We start from the raw sequence: 20,385 nt of genomic DNA, 5'->3' as shown, positions 1-20,385 counted from the left end.
AGTTCTCTCAGGTAGATTAAGAAAGGCAAAAGTTTGATCATGCCTGGAAAGCTGTTGCTGTGGTAATACGCTAGATTTGTACAAGTATCTATATAGGAATAAGCTATCAAATTTGTGTCACTATTTTGTTCTAGTTTCTTGCTGAAGTCATTCAAGGTACCACTTACAAGTGTAAGACTTACGTTTTCCTCATGTTTCTTGCAGTGACTTCAAACAGATAGAGCTTAATTTGCCTCCAGCTGCAGTGTAGTACACTGAGTTACATTGTCCAGGCCCCATTTAGTCTCTGCTGACAGAGGAGAGCTTATGTAAAACCTGAGTCCTGTGTTTCATTCCCTGCCGCAGTTAGAAACTCTGTAAAATAATAATTAAATAAATAAAAGGAACAACACGCTTAGAACTGAATTTGATATAAGCAGCTTTAGTTGAATTAAGCCTTTACCGTTAAGTCCACGTGCAGATTTTGGTTCAGCTAAAGTGGACAACAATGAGTTTGATCATCAGAATTTGCATCTGAAGAGACAAATCTTTATCTCTAGGAAAGGAGACACACTGGCAGTTGGGCGCAGTATTGTGAGGGCATAATTACAAAGGAGATCGTACTGTGCTTTTTTGACACAGGAGAAACATGAATCCTATTTTCTGAACACTGTGGGCTAATTATGAGGTGGTCCAATTAGCCTGGATGTTGTTTCCATTTAACATGCTCCTAAAGCGACAGGACATTAAGGAACTGGAATAAGAAACCCAGCTGTCCTTGTTTTCTGTTGTGCCCCACGGAATCTACCTCCCCCAGGTGAAAAAACTACTTACCCTCTCTGCGTGTAACAATGCAGATAGCATGATTTCTCAGTCAGACTTTTTCATGGAAGAAAGGCAAATTAAATGAAAGAATAAGGCTCAGCATTTGGGACAGAAGCTCATGTTGGTTATGTATCTTTTGAGTGGTCGCTGAGCTCTTTGAAACGCTCTGGAGTGAGTCAGGCTGAAAACAGGAAATTTTGTTGTTATAATGCAATAGATTCTCCTTGTTAATGCTGTAATGATTGATATACCCCTTGTCTGCTTGGTTTATTGAATAGTAATGCAAAAAGCCTGGAGAGAGAGAAACCCTCAAGCCCGAATTTCTGCAGCACATGAAGCTTTGGAATTGAATGAGTGAGTGACAACAAAACTTACATTTATTTTCTGTCATTTAAAAATCCACTTGATGATAGCTTAAGGCAGGGGGTTTGCTACAGTAATTTTTAACCATGATTACAGGCCTGTCGCAGGAAGCCCAACAATGGGAGGAAAAAAAGCACAGCTGCATGTTGTGCTAGCCACACAGAAGATCCTTAGGGCACTGATGACAATGGGGAGTCTTCCCACTGATGTCAGTGAGCTTCGGGCCCTGTGTTGACGTAGCAAAGTGTTAATTAAGTTGCCTCCTGATGAGTTTATGATATGCTTATTTGTGGGCTGGGGACAAGAGAGTTCCCTTTTGGATTTCTCAGTTGTCCTGAACAGAAGCAAGGAGGGGAATCATAAACACTTCTTGAAATTTTCATTTGATAGTGTGAAGGAACGTGATGTAATATTTCAGGACTTACATTCTTTGAGTCTGTTATTTATTTTCTCAATCGGAAATGTAGCATTCTGAGATCCCACAGTAAACTCAGTGCTCTGAAGCTTTACTGGCATGGCAAACTGTACAAATGTTGCCAAAGTGCATAAGGCAGAGAGACTCCATTAGGTTGCTGTCAGAGATTACCACATTCTAGAGTTTTATGAACTGATGCCTTATAGATTGCCTTTCACTTGTTTCATTAGAAGGAAAAGAAAAAAAAAAAAAAAGTGTTTGTGCCTGAACAGCAGTTTAACCGAAGGAGCACATAGCAGAAAAGGCTATTGCTTGCAGTGAACTATACACCTATTCCATTCTACTCACATACAGAGTCTCATTTTTACCCAGACCTGTTGTTTCCTATTCGTCAAGTGATGACTGTGTGAAACACAATTAGAGATGGCAGCAGCAGTCTGATTCTGTTTCTGTATAAAGAAGAATCTCATCAGTAATGAGCTACTGGTATCAGACAGAAGTCAACAGCCTATACCCCATCTAATTTCAGCTGTTAAAGCTGTGGCCATCGAGTCTCAAGTTACCTAGGCTCCCTCTATAGTCAATGAGAGAGATATCTCAATTCAGCAGCTCACCCTATTCTTAGAGGGAGATTTAAACAGGTGAAACGAATGGCTTTGTGATTTTACTCCTTAATAGACGAGGAGCACAGATAATTAAAAGTTCTAAATTGTCAGAGTATTTACAAAGGTTTCTGAGAACAGTATATCTACAAACCTTCTTTGCCTCTCTATTTGGTACATCCTTTAAAGTCTGCATGGCTTTTTATTATTTTTACTTCAGGTACCTTTTTCATAGTTCTTCCTCTGATGTTTTTTGCAGATGTGCCACTGCCTATATTCTCTTGGCTGAAGAGGAAGCTACAACAATTGTAGAAGCAGAGAAGCTGTTCAAGCAGGCTCTGAAAGCTGGAGAGGGCTGTTACAGGCGCAGTCAGCAATTGCAGCACCATGGTGCCCAGTATGAAGCCCAACACAGTAAGTTTCATTGGAGGGAATAGCTACATCTAAAAAGGGATAAGTTCTGGTAATGGTAGGAGTTTGGGGGGTGGGGGGGGGTTGTTTGGTTTTGTTTTTTCCCCTCTCAGAGATGCGTACTCAGTACATTGGCTGGAATAAGGTCCTAGAGCCATATTCCTAGAGACAACAGAATATCCTGTTTCAGTGTTTTTGCCTGATTTGGTTATTGAGTTGGCAATACTGAGATTACAGATGCATCTTTTCTGTCATGACAGAAAATATTTAGCATTTACTTAATAGAAAGGAGAAGGCTGCAGAGCCAAAAGAGATTTGATACTGATCTAGGAAGCTGCACCGAAATGCCTTTAGCTGTTTTGAAAACATAAGCTTATGCTGTAAAAACAGTAAAGAATGATGCAAACAGGAACAAACTGCTTTGCCAGCTTTGTCCATCAGCTGTAAGGATAAACACGTACAACACGTTGTGTGAAAGCTACTGAGACCCATTCACCAGTGTGACATTTGAAAAGTTAGGTGCATTTGTTAAGAAAGGTCACAGAAACATAAAAATTAACAACTGGAATAATTTAGTGCTGTAATTAAAAGTCTAGTTTTTTAAAGTTCTGAATGCGGAGATGTAGGTGCTATAATGATACTTACTCGGTGTTTATTAATTCCAAGAAAACAGATGAGCGTTCACTGCCAGTAAATGAACAAAAGGTAAATAAAGCAAACATATCTAGGTTATTTCTAATCTACAATGGCTGCCTCAGGCAAACATAATACCAATGAATTGTATAAGTACAGGCACGAACGTATTTTGGGCATCTGTAAGTTTCTCAGGACCTGAATTCACAGCCTCTAGCTATTTCACATAAGTCAAAGATTGCTGATAAAAACTGTGCATAGTGAAATCGTCTGTCATCTCTGGTCTCAGAAGTGCACACAAGTTTATACCTGAAAACCTGAGTTTTTATAAATCTTGGGGGTAGTATTTTAAACATTTGTTGGATATCAAATGATATTTGGGATGATACATTTATGATGATTGCTTATTTTTGGAGAAAAACAAATGGAGAGCAGCTGAGCCCTCGAAGCAGTTTTCAGGTTCTAGCAGGCTTATGGTTGTCCATGAAACCTTGATTTGTGCACTCAATCCATCCTAATCACAGAAAATGCCAGCAGTTATACGAAAAATACACAATAAGAGTGATTAAAGACTGTCACAATGCTTATCGTGGTAAGCAAGATGTCCAAGATAGCCTGATAAAGTTTGTGCAGGCAAATGTAAGTATGGTGCCTTTGTAAGCTGTGCGTGCTAGGTGGTACGTATCGCTACCATCATCGTCCAGTTTGACACCCCGAACCTTCAGTATTACAGCAGAGTAAGCAACCAGCTGAATCACAGAATTAAGTACGCTGCCACAGAGCAGGAGGGGCTGAAAAGTGACGGCCAGCTCTGACCATTGCTTGGTAGAGGGGCTAGACTGTCCCACTCCTCTCTACTCTCTTCTTCAGCCGATAACCTCAGTGAGCACCTACGGAAGTTAGAGAAGTTCCAGTCTCAAACGGTGCCTTACACACAAGGGCTTTGTGTAGGATTCCTTACATTATATGCTGGACTTCCATGGCTAAAAAGGTGGGCAGCTCAGATTTCTTTAGGAAAACAAGAACCATGGATAAATATGTCTGTAAGGAGACCACAGTTCCTCTCCTCGTGTTGCAGTTACTACATGGTTCTGAAATGTCTGTTGTGCCATCTCTAGTCCTTCAGGTTGACCTTGGGATGAAAAATGGGCATTTCATCTTTAAGGAGTGAAAATCATTACAATTTTTGAACAACAGCATATTGTCCTATATCTCTGTATACTCACGTGTTCTATCTTTCATACAGTATCTTACGTTAGACAATGAGTTTTAAGAGTAGATGCAGACTTTGGGTACCCAATGTAATCTCTTTCAAAAGATGCTGGTTTATAGAAGGTGCAGGCAATCTTCTTTTTAAGGTTGTTCATGTTAGTCACCCCAAATCATTAGTCACCTCTGAAAACTTTGGCCTGAAGGGTTGTCTTGATTTCACAAGTAAATATGTTTTGACCATTCCTTCTGAAATGTCTGGAAGGGAGCGTGGCCTGAAATTTATAACTCTTAGTTGCACTATATAAACATATTGAAACAGATGTAACTAATAAATTGTTTATTAAATATATAGAAAACAATACAGAGATAAGGAATTACATAATATAAAATATAGCTAATGAAATTCCGTCCCTCCCTTCTTTATTTTCTCTTCTAAAGTCAGACCGTTCTGCCTGCTGCTTAATCTATCTGAAAATTGTAATCACAGCTTTAAAACAATTTGTAGGCACTTGGAATGTGTTCAGCACACATCTTGTTCTTATTATGAAAGACTTCAAAATGTTAGGAACAAACGAATCTTTATAGACTGCATAGTGTACGTGAAGATAATTTGTAGCAGGTGTCCTATATTTTCTTGATATGGTAATTTTGTAGATGATTACCTGTCTGCACGTTTCCTGTTGGTCCAGAAGCATGTTAAAAGTTCACATTGAAATTATAGGGAGAGGATGAGAAACCAAGGATCACCAAAAGAGTAAGGATTCTCCAAGAGACTAATTACTCTAACTGGTTAGTTTCTGTCTTCTTTGTTGTCAGGGTACCTTCCAGCATATAGGATTGTCATATCTGAAAGATGCTAATTTGCAATCCATAATTAGCTGCATGAGGAATTTAAAGATGGTGACAGGATAACAAGTAAAGGCTCCGCAAAAGGGAGGGTCAGGGTATACTTATAACCAATAGGTAAAAAGACTGTTAGAGTGAAACTGAGGATCTGATTTGCTGCGTCTCCTATTAACGTGTACAATTAACTTACCAAAAAAGCCAGGTAAGACACATGTAGTTTCATGGATGCTGTTGTCTGAACCGAATATGTGAGTTGGTAAGTAATTTCATGCTGTCTGTATAACCACGGAGTTCTTGTATCAGTGTTAACCTCATAGGGGTTCCCCTCCCCTGACCAATTACGTGATGGTCTGTCTAATATCCTACAGTGCTCTCTGTACCTTCAGATCCACTTATATTTCATAGGTGCACAGCTAACATGTGGATCCTTATTTAAACCACCATATATCCAGAGTAATTTCACTGATTTTAGTCGCCATGTCACATTTAAATCAGCTGAATTTGGTAACTTCTTATTATACGATAGCAAATAACAAAAAATGTCTAGAAAATGGTTTCCTTTTGTGTTAGAATATTAAATGAACTCATTTTTAAAAATCTTTTTAAATCTAAATTATGTCATTATTAATTGTGTCAATTATGTCTCTTTACTTTTATGCAGGAAGGGACACCAATGTGTTAGTTTATATTAAGAGGAGGCTGGCAATGTGTGCAAGAAAGCTGGGAAGGACCAGAGAAGCAGTGAAGATGATGAGAGATGTGAGTTTGGATTTTTTTGTTTGTTTTGCTTTGATATGTAGGTAATAGTAGCATAGAGATGATATGCATTTGCCTACAAGTTAGCATCCACTCCTGCAGCATGCAGTACTGCTGAAGATCATTTAGTATGTGTAATGTACATAAAGACAACGTTAACAGATCACTTATAAGATTGCAAAAGCAACACTACGAAATCACGATGCCAGAGAGATGGTTGCCCATACAGACTGAATTTCATGTCCTGGTATGTGTGCATTAGAGTGCAGTCTTTAATTATTTGATCATAAAGTTACATAACTTTTTTTTTTCCTGAGTTCTCCCTCTTCCACTAGGACATGTAATGAATGCAGCTAACTTAATAAATACGTCTTAAGTATTCTGTTTTCTCTTACAAAGCTGCAGTTTGGCTCTGTCATTGTTTGTCACGCTACACAGACCTGAGGACAGCGTTATTTATTCATGCAAAGCCTATTACTGAGATGTCAAGAACAAGTAATTAATCTGTAACAAACTGATTTCCCCCTGAGAGGGAGGATGACTTATCCCAAATGTGTAGGCTACTAATTTGAAACCTCAAACAGTAGCAATGTGGGGGGTGGCAGGAAGGGCAGCAAACTCCATAAGGCACTGTACATGGTTCAAGTGTGTAAAAGGCTCAGCGTTAGAGTTAGCTGGGAGTGCTCAGCATTTCTTCAGGTGGGACGTCCTGCATGCAGATTAGGAACACGTCTTTGAGGAGGCGACTTGCCTCACCCAAGGCAGCAAGTCTGATTCAGTAATGTTTTTTGAAACCGTTGAGCAGAGTTCATCATGATGCTAGTCCTCATCCTAAATAATCTGCCAGATGGCAAGTGGGAAGCAACTTTCACTTCATGTCTCTTGCTGAGGTTTTTCGGACACACAGCTGTCACTCCCCCAGAGTCACCAGGCTCCCAGTTAGAGGTGTTGAAAAAGAACTTGTCGAAACCCAGCCATAGTACGGCTAGAAAGAGGAACGTGGAGGAAAGACCTGGGTTTGCAGCCTTGCGGTCAAGGCAGTCAGCTGGGAGAAAATGTTGTTTTCAGTCCAGTCAGCTCCACGATTATTTATGAATTTTGTTACACAGGCACACTGGAATCAATACTGTATGAAACGTAGGTGGAAAAGCATTGGAATTCTAAGTTCTGGCACTAATATATAAGAAAGATAAGATCTTGAATTTCACATTCAAATGTCACACGTCGTAATTATGGCAACTTCTGGAGCTTACTAGGGGCTGCTGAATGTGTTTGGTGATTTGTAGATAGGGCTATGTCAAATGGATATTCTGTGAACCCTTCTGCAGCTGATGTCAATATATATGGCTAACAGTGTGCAGAGTCCTGGATTCAGGGACTCAGGTGGTCCATCCAGTCCTAGGTTTCTTATGGAAAGTGAGACCCAAAATATTTTTGTTATAAGAAATGAGTTTTTCTGTCACTAGAGAGAAAATTGTGTGGTTTTGAAGTTAAGTATAACGTGGCAAGTGACAATGACAGGGAGACCCAAAGTCATCATTTGTTAGGCACTGGAAGGACTGAAAAAAACTTTCCTCCATAGGAACATAAAATGAATCATTCTGTGAATCTAACATCATGCTGAAACAAAAGGACTGGATGCAAGACAAAGGAGGTAGAAAGACAGAATGTCAGCTTCTAGAGCTTCAACTCAGATCAATGCATCCTCTATTTTTCCACATAAAGACACTTAGCCAAATCCTCAGAACTGAATTTAAATGCCTCTAGAGACCTTTGTTGTGACTGAGCAGAGCTGAGAATTAGCAGGTCCCTAGGTGAAATATAAAAGCAACAGTACCTCGAGGTCACATCTCCAGTCCATTAAAAGCAAGAGGAGGGTCACATCAGCTTTGCAGACGCTTCTCCTAGACTGACGTGGAGCCATTTATTTCTGATGAATGCATAGCCACCATTTTTTCGTGGATTACATAAATTATACATTTATGAAGAAGTTTGAACATGAATGTGTCATTGATGGTTTCTGTGTGATTGATGAGGGAGGAGATGGATGTATTCACCCTAAGAAGAATATGAAGAATAAGTTGGCTGGGGACTGCTGAATCTAGCATCAGGGGACAGAGGGTGGAGGCCTTGTTTGTGTTTGAGAGATTGAAAACAGATTTCTCAAGACATGGAACATGATGGAAATGAAGTGTTAAGAGGTTCATGACACCATCTGGGAAATATGATTGGGATGTAGTGAGTCTTTGCCACTTTGAAAAAATAAAATATTTGCGAGCGTTTAATTCATTGCATATATAAGGCCATCTTGAGGACATTACTGGTGGATTACATTGTCTTATTTTAATTTTATGTAAGAAAAGAGGGAGATCCTGCTTAAAACACCTTAATGGAAAGAAAATGAGTTGGCGGTGGCTTTAATAAGATTTGGGGTTATTGGTTATATATGCTGCTGTTAGGAAAATCCTATTCTTTGGTATTTTGTTGAAGATACTTAAAAACAGCAATTTGTTAGGAATTTTTCGCTTCTGTAATCAATTTTGAGAAAGTACTGTGGTGTTGGCTTTGCTGCTTTGATATCATTCACTTAGTTGAGTTGAATCGATCAGAATTACTAACCTGTAATTGCCATGGAAATGTGTAACTGAGGCACATGTAGGTGGTGTAGGTGTTCTGCCTTTGTTTGTGTTTGTGATGATAACTATTTACTATGTTTCACTATAGAAACCAGCAGCTGTCACTATTGGTATGTACTGAGTTAACTCGTGATCTCATTTTGATCAGCGTGCGGTTGGAGTAACTCCAGCCTAGTCACCAGAGTTACTCCGGTTTTATTCCTACTTACACAGAGCGTGATACGGCGTGCGAGGGAACCAGATCTCTCTTCCTGTCCCGGAGGAAAAAGTCTACGGTGCTGGTTGTTTTATTTCTTAGGCTGATTATGTTAGGAAGATTTAAACCGGCGTGTTCCAAATGATGTTGGAAAACTTGGGGTGTGCAGGGGTGAGAGGCTATGGTGGTGGCTGTCAGAAACCTTCAGTATCCCTTCACGTTAAATCTTTATTGGGGATAATGTTGAAAGACAAACCAGGTGCCGAGGAGCGAGGATAGCTTTTTGTACCAGCTGCTGTCTGTCTGCTCGTTCCCTCACCTTTACAGTGGAAGACAATAAGTGTGCTGGGTTTGTGGTTTGTGTTTTCCATCGAATGAAAGCAGAGGGGGTGTGGAGGGTACGCGGAGGCCCTCCTTTCTGTACTGTGAGGGTGGCTGGAGCAGTGGTTGTCTGCGCTGCTGAATTTCCCTTGGTCACTGGAGTATCCAGGCGTACTGTGCAAGAAAGTGAATTATCAAATTAATTCTAGCTTCTTAGGATTGTTCCGGGGAAGATCTGGGCTGTGGAATGAGCAGGCTTTCATTGAAGGGTGATGTGTGCTTATGAAAGGGAAGGGAGTCAGGCAGAAAGTGTGCTAGGGGATGAAGTGAACACCTCTCGATCACTTTCAGAGAGATGAAACAAACTTGCTCTCTAAGTGTTTTTATCCCCTGCACTCCTGTGATAACTACTTTCTGGTCTTAACAAGTAGAGTTCATGCCTGCTCATTGAGAGCAGCCCTGCAGAGAAGGACTTGGGGGTTTTGGTGGACAAAAAGCTGGACAAGAGCCAGCAGTGCGTGCTAGCAGCCCAGCAGGCCAACTGCAGCCTGGGCTGCATCAGCAGAGGAGTGGCCAGCAGGTGGAGGGAGGGGATTGTGCCCCTCTGCTCTGCCCTCGCGAGGCCCCACCTGGAGCTCTGCATCCAGGTGTGGTGTGACCTTATTGCAGCTTTTCAGTCCTTAAAGAGGGCTTATAAAAAAAAGATGGAGAGCAACTTTTTGCTTGGGCAGACAGTGAAAGGACGATGGGAGAATGGTTTTAAACTAAAAGAGGGGAGGTTTAGATTAGAGGTTAGGAGGGAAATTTTCACTCAGAGGGTGGAAAGGCACTGGCACAGGTTGCCCAGAGAAGCTGTGGATGCCCCATCCCTGGAGGTGGTCGAGGCCAGGTAGGATGGGGCCCTGGGTTACCTGATCTAGTGGGTGGCATCCCTGCCCATGGCAGGGGGGTTGGAGCTAAGTGATTTTTCAGGTCCCTTCCAACCCAAGCCGTTCTGTGATGATTTCTGTATGTTTCTGAGAAACAGGGGAATTGCAACTTGCCGCATGCTTTGCAGCTTTGTTTAGAAACAAGATTTAGGGAGAGGCTCTCTAGGGAGGGACTCCCCAGGTCTTTCCTCAGTGCTGGAGAAGGTTAGAAACCAGAACTTTTTTTGAAGGGTCAGAAATGCACATTTTCTTTCTGGGATCAGTCACGTCTGCTGCTATGAACTCTTTGGTTCATTTTTAAAGGACCTAGAAGTTTACTTCTATGGACCGAGCTCTGAGGATATTTCAAGCTGGATGTGTTTGTGCTCATCTCGGTGCCCAAGTGCAGTATCTATAATGTGTTTTTTCTGCCTCAGAAGATACCAAGGAGCTGTCAGTGTCTAAGCAGCTTGCACTGCTAGAGAGCTGCTCGAATATCAATGTACTGCTTGATAAGTTGTTTAAACACTTAGGCTGCCCTGAACTTTTCAAGTGGTTTAAAAGGTTATGCCATTTGGAGGCATCAAAATGGTACTCAACCATACTGAATCTATTTTAATGATAAGGGTTGGTTGGGCTTTTATCTTTTTATGACCAGCAGCACTAGTGATTTTTGCTGGTGTGCCCGTTCTTTAAATCTAGCATACTTCCTTGGCAACCTCTTTTACTGGACTTTGAATGCTATTTTTTATTCAATATTATCTTGAATTTTCTATTTCTGTGTGCGTTGCTGAGTGCTCTTGGGTAAGGGGAATACATAACCAGAACGATTTTCTGTACTTCGTATCATCAAGCTGTGTGAAAGGAAAGAGTCCTGACTGCTAATAGAGATGTTCTGATCCCTAGCAACTTAACAATGCAACTTCTGCAGCTGTTTGCACCCACGGCTACTGTCTGTCTCTTCCAAATACTTCTGTGCTTTAGGCAAGGATTAGTGAGTCAGTCTTTGGCGTGCATTATAGGGGTCAAGTGAAGCAGGCTTCTTTTGCCTGGAGTGGAATGCTAGCTTTAAGAAAATCTGCAGCACCTATTCAAAAGTGCCATTTATTACAATTTGAAGCAAAACTTCTTCTGAGTTCAAGAAGACCAAGAGCTACCTCATGAATTTCAGAGAAGCCCTGCTCATGTGAGCAGCAACGTTTGCCAGTCTCCACCACAGGGAAGGATCTTTAGTTAATTCCTGTTCTGACACACAAATGCTGCAATAACAGCAAGTGATAAACGTTGACTTTTAACAATGAAAACACTTCCATATGCCTCTATATTCAAATATGTTTTCTTCTGTAACAGCTGTGCGTAGTATGGATAAACTGGGGGGAGGGAAGATGAGGACATCCTTCATTTGAATGGGATCTTAAACAAAATGGAGGCTCCTGTGATTGCCCTAACCCTCTTTGTCCTTTTACTTCACCTGCGAGTCAGACCCCTCACTTTCTGTCATGCCTGTGATCCTGTGCAAAACCCTCAAAACTAGAAATTCAGTGTGTATAACCTGAAACTGATGATAATGTTTCTCATGTAAACTGTGCTTAAAATTGTAATAGCCAGGTGACTACAATGAAAGATTGCCTTTTAGGCGTATGTTGAAAACAGGCATTTTTCTAGCAGAACATGTGGGCCTCCTCAGAAGATTTGTCCAACATACTTAATGACATTTACACCCAGATGGAACAAAATGGCTGTGCTGAGCACGTGTCCCGTAGAGCAGTATACTTGCTTCCTGTACTAAAGCTATGCTACACTGTCAGGTTTTGTTCTCCTTACAATTTGCTGAAATGCATATTCAGCCTGCTGAGCATATACCATGTATTATCAAATTCTATGCAGCACAGACAATTGCATCTGATTTTTCATCATACTGAGTGTATATACCCAAGGGTTTCCAGCACTCTGATTCCGTTAAGACAGAAGATAGAATGTAGTCATGTGGTCTTAGAGGGACGCTGGTAACTTGGGCTCCTTTTTGTCAAACCTCTTGTATCAATCCTTGTTCAGAGGCTTTGTATGTCTTTTAATTGTGTTCATCTACCTCTTTGGAAACCCCTAGCACATTTTTGAGTTACTAGATCATTTCCTTCTTTTAATTTCATTTAAAAGTCTAAAACTATGGCAAGGTTTCTGCAAAGTACTTCATGATAATGTAAATAAAGGATTTTCTCCTGAAGAGGGCTATGAGTAATGACTTTATTTTCATGCTTTATAAAGTTGCTGATCTTTGATATATCAAAAATTATATAATTTCTCTTACCACTTTCATGTGATGCAATTATTTAGTAGTAAATGTACATCTGGAACAACTTGTGTTCTTCTGGTTTCATGCCACATCTTCCTTCAAGATACTTTTTACTCCTGGAATGTGCATTTTTACAACACAGTCCAAATAACAGCATTTTCATAATTATATTCCTTAAAGAACTCAAGTCTTACTCCGAAAGCTTTCATCCTCCAGTTAAGAGAGAACATATAGGCTGCATGTTCTAGCATATTTCCTTAGAGTTTGCATAGTCAGTAAGATATTTCTTCCTTTACTGTCTAATTGCTAATCCTACCTTGAATAAAAGACACATTATCTGTAAATATTTTGGAACGCTAGAGCTAAACTTGCATTTGCCAAATTAAAAATGGAATGTCAGCTAAATTCTATACCTGTCCCAGCCCACAGTGTAAAGTGGAGCCTATCTGTGTGCTAGCCTGTGTTTGCTGACAACATTTCTTCTCTCCTTGCCAGGTGAGCTGGCCAGGGGTTTGTGATTTCTGCTCTCAGGCTTGGCAAATCAGCTCCATTCTATTCAGTTAGCTGACAGATAGCTTCTTTACAGCTAGTAATCTAGCTTCAATATTAGGGAGTTTACAACAATACTCTTTACTAGATCATTTTTAGCCTGGTTTTCTGGGAAAATAAAGCTTACGAAATCAAGTCTCAACTGTTTGTCTGTCAGTGCAAGGAACGTTTGATCCATTATTCAGATTCAACAAAATTTGTCAAATGAAGGGAAACATTGAAGACATTTCTGCAGCTTTCATGGGAAAAGTAGCTGAATGCAGGAAAAAAAATCATATTAGTCAGCTGACCAGATAAAAACTTAACCAGAAGCTTATTCTATTAGACATCAGAGAACCAATGTGGAATGACATGTTTCAAATGCCTCAAGCCCAAGGCAAACTTCAGACAGAGTTTAAGACATCTGAAAATCTAGCTGTATACAATGAAGCCCTAAGAAATGAGGTCTTCTATATTTCTGCTCAAAAATGGCTTGATGTTTTGCCTTTTTACTTTGTTCAGTTAACAGTGCTTACAGATTACAAGTTATGTACCAGAAAGAAGCTTATGCAAAGTGCTGGTGAACTTAACAGTGCTATCCATAGTGCACGCTTGATCTTTGCTGATGGCTGACAGTTGCACCTAGAAGATGGCAGCTTCAGTCATTTCTCTTCTAGGAGGCAGATTTTACCATTTCAGATAGCCACAGTGGGAACAGATAGACTCAAAGTTAAGGTTGTAAATTTCCCCTGAATTTCTCATTTGTTGTTATTTCTTCTTTGTGAGCCGAACTCACCTCTCAAATCTATGAATGCATTCAGTTGAATACATTGATTTTAAAGTGTTTGTAGAGAATATATGAATATAAGCAGGAGTGAATGGTTGTGCATTGCCCATAAAATATGTGGCCGTTTGTATAGCCACAATGCAAATGAAGAATAAATGTGTCAACACCAGGCGATGTATAAGATCGTTCATTTATCCACCTCTATATTCACTTGAGCCCCATGGTCTAGTCGTAGTCATAAACTGTAACTCAAAGCTGTCTCCTACACAAATAATGTATCATTGCTAATTGATGCATGAGGTTAATGTCATCACGGGGAGGAAAACAGATATAGCAGCTAGAACTACATTCCTTGAAAATGTTTCAAAAATCAGATCTAAATGACAAAATGCTGATGATGGAAATTTTCTCAGGAAAGGGAGTCCTCTTCGTTTAACTGTTCTTTGGGAGGTATAACTTGTTCCTCATCCAATAAATCAGATGGGGATTTCCTTGTACCATAAAGCATTTTTTGTGATCATCACTCTTTCATATCCATCAAAAATTCATTGAAACTACACCCTGCAATATGGATTGGGGTGAGTCTGGAAATATGGCCCTCCCAGGACTAGTGATAAGATACCTGATTGTGTCAGACTTATTTCCAGACTTCTTCTGCAAACTTGTACTCCCAAAATATTAATCTTTAAATTAATCAATTAAAAATTATTAATTATCTGCAAAAGCTGCCATTCCTGTGTATCTTCAGTACAGCTAATGAATCTTTCAACAGAAGCAGTTCCACTTTCTGTGTATGTATGTGTTCCTCCCCAAATGTGCAGAGCAGTTGGAACAGAATATGGGCCGATGCAGCCACTAGAAATTATTTTGACAAGTTCAAAGTAAAATCCTTGTGAGCATGTGTTTGGTATGATGTATTTGATATCTGTTTAAATGTCTTGTGTTGTAAGGTAATACATTCATGGCCATGTTATGTTGGTTTTGATATGGTATGAAAGCAAGCTTAGCTCAGAGGAGTACAGCTCTGTATACTGGGTGAGAGTCCAATAATTAGAATTTTACAATGCAATTTTTAGTCCTAAGCAGTATTTAGGTAAGAAGGTACAGTTGCTTTGGTGAGAAACCTCAAGTGCTGAATTTGATGGCTGTCTCTTGAGGTCTTAAGGAATGGAGAAAGATGACAGTAGAGCTTTGGTCTTGTCTCTAAGTGCAGTGTGGTTGGCACTAAAATTTGTCTGTTACAGTAAAGATGTAAAGAGAATGAAAATTGATCATTGGACAACTTGGCCAACGTTAGTCTCTAACATCACAGAAAATTCATAGTTAGGTGCAAAGGGAGCCATGTGTCTCCTTAAACCGGAGGCCAGAGAAGAGCCCAGTGCTGTAAGGGCCTGGGGAACTGGAGGGTGCGTTCTCCTTCCCCTGCTCACGGACAGGGTGCCCATCTTTACCCCTCGGTGTGGGGCGTGAGGCAGCCTCCGTCCGGCCTGCTGGGGAGGAGAGGGGAGCTGGCCCTCGGCTCTCCACTGCTCCTCAGCGTGACGCAGTGTTTGGCCTGCCCTCAACGTCCAGCAGGCCAATGTTGCAACCTCTGTGGCATTTTTTTTCTCTTCCCCGGTGTTTCCCCACACTCTGGGGCCTAAAAGATGACCTGTCGTAATACACTTCCATCTAAGTGGCGTTACTATCTGGGACGCTTCTCAAAAAACACATTTGTACTGTGAAAATTATTCGCAGTAAAAGCTGTATGTTGTCCATCCAGGGATGACAGAAAACTGAGCTCATGTCCTCTCCTCTTATTTATTTATTTTTATTTATAGCAAATGTATTGTCATTTGTGCACAGTCAGTGTTAGAACAGCTGAGTGGCTAGTTAGAGGTGTTTTATTTTTGTAACCACAGTATCAACTGAGTTCACTTTGACTCAGTTGGACTTCTTAACTTTCAACCCTTCCCAGATTAAACCTTCATTAACACGTGTCAGTTTGGAGGCCTAGTAGTCCCGACAGTGACCTTTCTTCTGCTGCTGTCTCAGGCAAGGTTTATCACTCTGACAGAACCTAATTAAAGCTGAAAAAAAATAAAATAAAAAGCAGTGAGTGATGTCAGTGAGAAACAGAACCAGAGTAGGAACTTTTACTGGCCACAGTACATCTGTAACTGGCTGCAGCTCTCTTCCCTTTTCTTCGCTCGTGGAGGGAAGGTTTTCCTGCCAGCCATTATTCATTCCCAATGAAGAGGGATAATCTTTCTTAATCCCTTGAAGGGGGTTGTTTGCAATATGTTCATTCTGAACTTTAAATCACTTTTTACGTAGGGCTAGATTCTGTCATGCTTTTTCCTTCCAAGTAGTAGCTTCGACTGTTAAATATGCAACAGTCAGTAAGGACAAGAATGAGAAGAAGTAGATGCCATGCTGGATCCATAACTGATGAATCCAGCTATGTGAATTTTCACCTGCAGTTATTTTTCTTCATGAGCAAAGACTTAAACTTTTTATTTTTATGGTCAAATTTTTTATCTAGATAAGCACCAAGACCTGTGGTCAATTTTTTTGGAAAACCGGAGAAGAAGGAAAGCCTGTAAACTATACAGCTTCTTTTTTTATGTGTGTTCTTCACAGGTTCAGCTCCATCCATTTAAACTGGGAGCTTTATGACCATCCCTATCCCACTAGAATCACAAATTCAGTGAATCAGCTGCTGTCTCAGTGATCATGGTTCTCACCAGAAATTTGTATAATCAGTTATACAAAACACTCCTGTCCTTGCATTTTTGATACTTCAATAATCCTCAAATTGCAACAAAGTCAGTGCTATCCAGAGAGCCAAATTTAGACAGACTTATCTCGTAAGGACAGATTATTTCTTACATTAACGTGTATCAGGCAAAAATTTAATGTACAAGGAAGAATTTCTCTGCACTTTGCACATCTGATAACCTGTTAGAGCCTCTTCCTTAAGGAGGGAAGAAGCTACAGGCATTACCTGTTTCTTATCTTCTAAAATTCCTGGTGAATCTTCACCATTCTTGTTTCCATCCTGTTCTCTGTTTGCGAGATTAAGATTTGGTGGTTCTCATCAGTTTCTCTATATCTTCAAAAGTATGTTTATTAATTGACAGAGTTTTCATATCCAACTTAATATTGTCAAATAGACCAAGGCTGACCTGAAATGATTTTCTTTACATGGCTTCTTAGAGTATTCCTGTTCCTGTACACCTGATTAAAGGATTAAATGCATCCTATGCTACGCATATTTTGTCAAGAAACCCGACCCAGTGTCTGTTTACAGCTCAGAAATTTCTGAGATAAGTGAACTCTGGGAAAGAGTCAGGAATGTGGGGAACTGAAGGGTTTTAACTTGGTGTTGGTGCATTTTGAACATGAAACCATTTTCCATGTTAATAATCTAACCCTTTCATATGTTATTGATTTTAGTTGATGAAGGAGTTTCCTCTGCTCAGCATGTTCAATATCCATGAAAACCTGCTAGAAGCTTTGTTGGAACTGCAAGCATATGCAGATGTTCAGGCAGTCTTAGCAAAGTATGATGGTAAGTCCATATGTATTTATATTTTTTCTATACAGTACTCAGAAAAGCAATGTTTTGGTCAAACTTTAGAAAGTCAAACTTTAAAACTTAGGAAATATTGTAACTAAGGTGACTTGCACTAGCATCATAAATCCCCTTACACAGTCCTTAGTCCAGAGATTACATACTGTGTTGTTTTTTTCTGCAAACCCTGCTTCATTCTCTGTACAGAGTAATGGAATTCACTTATTCATAGCTCTTCAGCACTTTCTTCGCTTTCTGTTGATGTTTAAAGAATGACTGTTTTGGTTCTGTAGACTCTTTCTGTAGACTCATGAATAACTGCATGTTATTCAAACTTTGTCTGAAGAAAGGATTGGAGTATGCATGAACCAAATGGCTGAATTCAGTGAAAAAGCCTAAATTTTCATATTTCTTAACTCTTTCTCTAGCTTTATCTTGTTGCCTTTAAAATGTTCTTAATTACTAGATCTTATAGCTTTTCTAGTGTTACTTAAGCAGAGATTTTAAGGCTTGTAACTTCAAAGTTTTTGAAGTGGTGAATGGAGGTCATTTGAGGTACTGTTTGCATGCATGGCTACCAGTGTGGGCACTGGAACCAGTAAACACAGAGCTTTGGGCACTTTCTCTTGAGTCTTTGAGTAGACTTCGCGTCCTTTCCAGCCTATCCCTAGTTGATCTTCTGTCCCACTTGTCTACTGAACTTCCTTCTACTTCTGTTTTGCACAGTCAATTTCAGCTTTCTTTTGCTCCCAGTTCCTACCAGAGACTCCTGTTTCAGCCAGTACCATTCACTCCCAAATCCATTTTTCTGTCTCACCTAACGAGCTGTCCCACTCTGGTTTTCAGGGCAGTGATGGTCATCATACATCTCCTCACCCACTTTACACCTCCTGTCTTACCACTTACATCTTTTCCAGCTACGCTTTTCTCTGTGGCTTCTGTCTTGTTTTTGTTCAGCTTTGTTCTCTTTGCCTAGGTGCCAAAAAGCAGAAAAGTATAAAAGCCCATGGAGACAGAAGCTTCTCACTATGGCTTCAGGCACCATGGGACTTTAGCACATCCTTGTCTTTAATGTAGTTATCTACTAATAACTGGGAAATAGCAGACCTGTGGCGGAACAGGGAATTAAATCAAGCCTCCCAAATCTCAGATTAAACTCCTGTGCCAACTCTGCTTTTTCATACTGATGCTCTGATCTCTAGGTTTAAACAATACTGTGGTGGCACTTTGAAGATGCTAAAACTTGAAGGTGCATTTTTTTTCTCAAAAGCATCTGATATAATCAAAACTGAGGTCAGAAGTATAACAGATGTGGCTTTTCAAAATGAAACTCTTTTTACTTCATCTGTTTGAGCCTATGCATTTTCAACTCATTTTTTGCCATATATAAAGAAAGGTGTGTGTATATGCTAGGTATGCGCAAGGACTCCACAAGCACAGGCTTAACCAGTATGACTCTTACAGCTCATGAGTCTCAGAAGGCTCATCTCAGGGAGTCTCAGCTCATTTTAGAACTCATCAGCTTCATGTGTTGTAAGATTTATTGGATTATAAAACAATGAACTCATTTATACTTTCCTATCTGCAGTTTCTGTTGGTTCCACTCCACTGCCTTTTTTTGACTGAGACCAAACCTGATTTATTGTATTTTGATAACATATGAACAAATTATTTCCTTGAGCAGCCTGCCCCCACCCTGGGCTAAAAAGTTGGATTGCATTGTGCAAAACCTCAGCCTCTGCAAGCAGACACACTGCTTTACTAAAAGCTGTGTGTTAAATAGTGTTTATATTATGTACCTGGCAACAGAGCTGATGTCTATACTCATTATTCATGGAAAAAGGGCCTCATTAGTGGGAAGTCATGCGCTGTTGCTGAGCTACATCATTATGGTTTCAGAGTTCAGTGCCTGTCAATAGAGTGCAGATGACCTAAATACTGTTGAATTCTAAAAGGAGTCTTGGCTCTGATTTGACATGTATCCATGTTATTTACAGCAGAAATAGTTATGGCTGCTGAAGAGACTGTTCTTAATGGAATAAGCTTCTGGTATTCATAACAGATAAAGTTTATCTGCTCCTATATCCTTACTTTTTAAATCGATTGTTTTTCAGTGGAGTAGGTCTGCTTGTTGTGATGCTTAGAGCAAACGATTTATTAACTTCCCTGGGCAGCCAGTTCCTTTGAGTGTTATTCTCTGGTAACCTGGGTACTATGTGAAAACTCAGACCTTTCTGGTAATTGAAAGTCAAATTAAAAAAGGTTGGAGGCCTGTTTATTTAGTTGTAGTGACGCAATGATCCCTCCCCGAAGATCTCCTTGGTTTCTTTTTTTTTTTTTTTGTAATAAATGTCACTGTCTTACTTTATAGTGAGACTGTAAACTTTCTGGTTTGCAGGAGGAACACCTTACACAGATTCTCCTTTCACTTACCCCTTGCAAAGAAGGAGAAGGACCATGTTACCATGTAGACAGGCCTGAATTCAGAGCTAACTTGAGAAGAGAATTTAGACCATATGATACATAGAAATAAGGTGTTTGGTGTTTTTTTGTGTTTTTTTTTGTGTTTTTTGATTGATTGATTTTTTTTTTCTTATGCAAAAGATCTCATTCTGCCCAATGCTGTTACACTTTTATTTGGTAACTGCTTACTTCAAAGAATCCTACTCTAAGTTAGTGTCAAATCAAAATGCAAACCTTTTTTAAAAAAGACACAATTAGAAACAATAATCTTTGTCTTGGAACGTGCATGGTGGATGGGTATTGATCATATTCTTATTTGTTAACAGTTAATGTAGAGAAATTAGTTTTCTAAAATGCATCCCATTCAGAGTTACTCTCCGTTCTTCAGTCTCCCTCTGTCCAACTTCTTGTCCTTACAGCATATGAAATATGTAGATTCTACTTACATTGAACTTAGAATCATATCATAGAATGGCTTGGGTTGGAAGGGACCTCAAAGATCATCTAGTTCCAACCCCCCTGCCATAGGCAGGGATGCCACCCATTAAATCAGGTTTGCCAGGGCCCCATCCAGCCTGGCCTTGAACACCTCCAGGGATGGGGTATCCACAACCTCTCTGGGCAGCCTGTGCCTGTGCCTCACCACTCTCTGAGT

General features: G+C 40.0%; 1 protein-coding gene across 5 annotated transcripts in view; it reads left to right on the top strand.

Moving 5' to 3' along the window:
* The window catches only part of ST7 (suppression of tumorigenicity 7), a 145,853-nt gene that overhangs the window by 90,586 nt on the left and 34,882 nt on the right, over positions 1–20,385 (top strand). For all 5 annotated transcript variants that reach the window (XM_080591447.1, XM_080591446.1, XM_080591448.1 and 2 more), the window contains exons 6-9: positions 1,083–1,158; positions 2,444–2,598; positions 5,948–6,045; positions 17,150–17,264. In XM_080591447.1, coding sequence (XP_080447573.1) covers positions 1,083–1,158; positions 2,444–2,598; positions 5,948–6,045; positions 17,150–17,264 — 444 coding nt within the window. The remainder of the gene's footprint in view (positions 1–1,082; positions 1,159–2,443; positions 2,599–5,947; positions 6,046–17,149; positions 17,265–20,385) is intronic.

Source organism: Anser brachyrhynchus (assembly GCF_964034855.1).
Source record: "Anser brachyrhynchus genome assembly, chromosome: 1".
NCBI lineage: Eukaryota > Metazoa > Chordata > Aves > Anseriformes > Anatidae > Anser > Anser brachyrhynchus.
Note: the sequence above shows the minus strand (reverse complement) of the source record. Positions and strands in the feature narration are given on the sequence as shown.